The 5,000-nt window shown below is 37.8% G+C and overlaps 1 protein-coding gene across 1 annotated transcript in view; it reads left to right on the top strand.

Annotated features, from left to right (window-relative positions):
- The window catches only part of LOC107688718 (unconventional myosin-XVI-like), a 218,296-nt gene that overhangs the window by 84,216 nt on the left and 129,080 nt on the right, over positions 1 to 5,000 (top strand). Inside the window, exons 8-9 of the mRNA XM_016486454.1 lie at positions 1,947 to 2,097; positions 2,829 to 2,979. Of these exons, the coding sequence (XP_016341940.1) occupies positions 1,947 to 2,097; positions 2,829 to 2,979 (302 nt within the window). The remainder of the gene's footprint in view (positions 1 to 1,946; positions 2,098 to 2,828; positions 2,980 to 5,000) is intronic.

Raw genomic sequence — 5,000 nt, 5'->3', positions numbered from 1 at the left:
CATATCTAACTATCTATCCATCCATAGAAGTATCTATCCATCCGTCTATCCATATCTAACTATCTATGCATCCATATACGTATTTATACAACAGTTCGTTCTGGTTCTCAAATCTGATTGGTTGAGAACCGTGAGATATTGTACTGGTATCGCTACAGGAACGCCCTTTCACAATTTTGTATCACTCCGCTTGTTCTAGCCGGGTCTATGTTTTTTTGTTAATTATTCACTGAGCTAATCGTGGAGTACGTTAGTTAATATAAGAAGAAACATCTAGCTTCGCGGTCTCTCTCTCATTTGGATGCACGTCTTGCCACACTGTTTCTCTCTTATAACCTCATTATTTCTCACTAATAACCTAACTGAAGCAGCACATGCCCTTGATACGAATTCTAAATGTTCTGTATGTTTAACTGTCAACTTGAGCTTTGAATCCGTGGCGGAAGGAAGTAGTTCCGCACAAAAGAGGGTTTTATTAGGCACTCCGTTGTTTCTTGTTTAATTACACACATGTTCCGTCGAACTGTTGTATAAACGCAATATCACTCTCGTACTCGAGCAATACCGGCTCTATAGCGGCTGTGATTGCCTCCAGCACTCGGCCTGCGGCCTCGTGCCTCTGGCCTAATCACAGCCATGCTGATATAGAGCCAGTATCGCTCGAGTACGAGAGTAATATTGCTCATCCATCCATCCATCCATCCTACTTGCAACTTACAATCGTAAGTGACCTGTCCATAAAACATGGCCAGTGTCTGTATGTACATGGTGCACAGAGAAAAACAAAAAAATCATATGTAGGGTAAAACACACACATACATAATAGAACATAAAATCAAGCATGTCTTGCATGTCAAGCAAGGAATGTCTTTTGACTGTTTTTAAACCATTATCTGGTAATTCATAGTATGAAACCCTTATTAGCAAATAGTTTGTTGTTGCTTCAAGCATAAACCTTAAAAAAACATCAGCAAGAATAAAACTGCCAATGAAACAAGAAATCAAGATTCTTTATTTAGTCTTTGTATCTGCAATTTTGCTTCTAGTACCTTAAGGATGTTTAGATTTTTTTTTTAAACTGGAAAGCAAAAGTATTGATTAATAAAATAATGTAAGATTTCATTCCGTCGCCGTGCTGCAAGGCTTGCAGGAGCATCAGAGATACTCGTGCACCTCATGCTAAACCTCCAGCGAGGTGTTCGTTCTCCTGACTCTACAGACTTACTCTTCCTCCTCTCCACGTCTCCTTTCCCCAGGGCTCCGCATCTCAGACTCCAATCAATAGCTCAGTCTAAGACTCTGGCTTAACTCAAGGGTGTCTGGGATGAAACGTAGAGCATAGATAGGATGAAAAGTGAATCCTTTCTTTTCACTTAAAGTCTCTTTAGAGAGCAGTGTATATATCTGACTTTCCAAGAGAATGTGTGTGACTGGAGGATCATTCTCTTGGGTGTCACTCTTTCTTTGTAGAAAAGACAAAAGGCTGGTCCCTTACAGCTCCTTTCTTGGGGGATGGATTATCCACCTCCCCGTCCCCAAGTCGGAGCACAGATGGATCAATCTGCAGCAGGGCTCAATGCCCATCACAATACGGCCACATCCATGTGAGAGACAGCAGGGGCTGAGTTACAGAGGGAATGAGGGAGTAAATCGATTAGGCCCCAGGAAAACTCATGGCCCAAAATTATATTATAAATGCTGTCTTTAGTCACTAATAATTGTCATATTTTGTAGAGATGGAACTGTTTGCCTTCTTTATGAAAAGAAATAGCTTAGCCAAAAATGGAAGTTTAGTTATCTTTCTAACCTAATATTTCTTTCTTTCATTCATCTATAAATGTGTAATTCTCTTTTAACCTTCTGCTACAACTGAACAATCACTTCTGACTTGCAGTAAGATGATTAATACATTGACCCACCATTTTATTATTATTTTTTTTTTACAGACATAGCTGCTACTGAGCAGATTGCAGAGATGCTGATGAGAGCAGAGGAATTCTGGGTACAGAGACAGACAGACCCCTCGGCTCTGCCTCCACAGTCAGAAGAGCACTGCACAGAGGCTAACCAGGACAGCAGCCTGCCTGTAAAGAAACTGTATGTGCAGTAGTTACAGACTTCATTTATGATTCAGAGAATGTGTTGCCTATCCATGGACTTGAAATCAGAATTCAGACATGAGAAAGAAATGATTAGCAAATTTAGACTGACATTCAGGTTGAAAAGACTTACTTAGACTAGTAGGTATATAGTAAAATTAAAAATCGGAAATTAACAGGGGCTTGAGGGGAAAAAAAGCCACCAAAATGAGTATAATGTCCCAAAATTCAAGATAATGCCCCAGTATGAGAACATATTCTGTACATTTATAACATGTTATAATTATAGGTTGTTAAAAGTTTTTGTTTCCCCTCTTTCCCCAAATATCAGCACAGTGCAATTTTTTTTTAAATACAAAAGTTCAATAAATAAAATGTTAGTAAGCTTTGTGAAACACACAGTGGTGTTTTGTCACTGAATGAATCGACGATTTTGAACAAATCATTTAAATAAATGATTCAATGATGTGGTTTTGTTTTCATATTTAAAGTTTTTAATCATTTAATATTTCTATATTCAACATTTTAAAGCATTCTTGCAGCATTATTTAGGTCATTGTAATCACAACATAAATGCATTCATGCCACCTCTGAGCTGCATTAAACATTAGGTGTGTAAATACACCTAAATGCTACTTTAGATGCAGCTTGCGTGCCACTATGGCAGTGCAAAGATGGATTTTGTTGATATTGACTGAGTTCTTTCTTTTTTTTTTATTCTTTCTTCAGGGCTACTATGGCTTTACCCATCTCTAGGAGGGACAGTTTGTTGGAGAAGGAGGCCATGTTCAGGGACTCAGGAGGAGCTCTGACACAGCAGCCTTCACTTGATAACGGTCTGGACGGACCGTATCCCAGCGCTGCAGGAAAACTGGAGCAGGTCAGAGGAGAATTGGGAACTTCTCTGGGGAAAACTGTCCTTCAAAGAATGTTTAAAAATTCTAGAGTACATATTATGGTCATTCTTCTGAAACAAAGCACTATAGATCATGTAAGCTCTGTTCCAAAACACAGTGACATACTTACATGTACAGCACAACATTTAAGGCACAAGAATCTATAAACTGAACCTATCCTATACATTCCCTTCTACAAAGCAATTGCATTTTGTACTGGTCTTGCACATTCAGAGTGATTTTTCTTGTTCCTAAAGAGTAATAAAGAGAAACGAGTAACATCTAATACACTTAAATCCTGTCTCACCACGGCAGGTTTTGGATTAATGCATTTGAGAGAGTCCTGTGCTATTGGAGAGCAGCAAGTAGAATCAGTCATAGTTTGAATGTAGAGAGCCTTAGTAATCTATCCCACTGCACACACTGACCCCACTCACCCTGAGAGTGGCCTCTGACCTCTGAAGAAACAGGGAAAATCAGTTCCATTACTCTCATGCCTGCAGTGCTGTGTGAGCTTATAGTTAAACATATGTGTATGTTAGGAATAAGATGATTTTACGCCTATTTGATTGCTTGGATAACATTTACACTAGCATTTACACTACCTTTTAATTTGATTGCTTAGATAACATTTAGATTAGCATTTACACTACCATTTAAAAGTTTTGGGTCAGTATGATGTTTTTTTTAATGAAATCAATACTTTTATTCAGCAAAAGTGCATTAAATTGTTAAAAAGTGACAGTAAAGACCTTTATAATGTTACACAAAATTTATATTTCAAACAAATGCTATTAAAATAAATTAAAATCCATAAACATGTATCATGATTTCCACAAAAATATTAAGCAGCACAACTGTTTTGTTATTAAAATACAGTAGATATAATACAGTTATAATAAATGCAGCATTGGTGCACTTAAGAGAATTACATGTAAATAAATAAATACAAATCTTACTGACTTTAAACTTTTGGTGTAACTTTCATAATGTGACATTTCCAATTAAAACCAAATTATTTTAGCAGGTAATTAATTATGTTTTGGACAGAACTTGATTTTATCTGGATTTTATTTGGTCGGAAATATGCTGAGCTAGTGTATTATTAGGCAATATCATATTGATTACTTCAACCAAAAAAAGTTTCAGAGGTGGAAAAAAATCATACATTTTGGTTAATGATTCTTAAAACAATCCTTTTCTTAAAGGGTTAGTTCACCCAAAAATGAAAATTAGCTTGCGATTTGCTCATCCTCGAGGCATCCTAGGTGTATATGACGTTATTTTTTCAGACGAATCCAATCGGAGTTATATTAAAAATTATCCTGGCTCTTCTAAGCTCTATCATTGCAGTGGGTGGGTGTTTCTATTTAACAGTCCAAAAGACGTCAAATAAAGCACACGCATATATAATAAAAAGTGCCTCACATGGCTCCAGGACGCGAATAAAGGCCTCCTGTAGCGAATCCATGCGTTTTTGTAAGAAAAATATCCATATTTCAAACGTAATAAACACTTTTCTCTCACTTCTGCTGACTGTCGTATGCGGGAGCCGTTACGGCGGATGACGTAGGACGTACGTATGTGTGTCGCACACGCGCCTGTTAGATATGCTAGTCTCGCGAGTTTGTTTACAGGTGCAAAGGAAGCAAAGTTTGCTTACTTTAGCAAAGGAAAACCAGGTTCCTCTTGGCTTATATTGAAGTCCTCTGACATTTTTCTTTACAAATCCTCGGTTTGTACTTCTAATTCATGACCGGCGTTTTGTTTTGTTCTCTCTCCGTGTTCGTCACTAATCACGCAACACCGACGTCCTATGTCATCCGCCGGAACGGCTTCCGTGTATGACAGATACCGGAAGTGAGTGTTTATTACATTTGAAATATGGATATTTTTCTTACAAAAACGCATGGATTCGCTACAGGAGGCCTTTATTTATGCCCCGGAACCGTGTGAGGCACATTTTATTATTGATGCGCATGCTTTATTTAGAGTGTTTTGGACT

Source organism: Sinocyclocheilus anshuiensis, unplaced genomic scaffold (genome assembly GCF_001515605.1).
Source record: "Sinocyclocheilus anshuiensis isolate Anshui unplaced genomic scaffold, SAMN03320099.WGS_v1.1 scaffold9, whole genome shotgun sequence".
In the NCBI taxonomy this organism is placed as follows: domain Eukaryota; kingdom Metazoa; phylum Chordata; class Actinopteri; order Cypriniformes; family Cyprinidae; genus Sinocyclocheilus; species Sinocyclocheilus anshuiensis.
The sequence above is the reverse complement of the archived record's forward strand: the minus strand, read 5'-3'. Positions and strand labels throughout refer to the sequence as shown.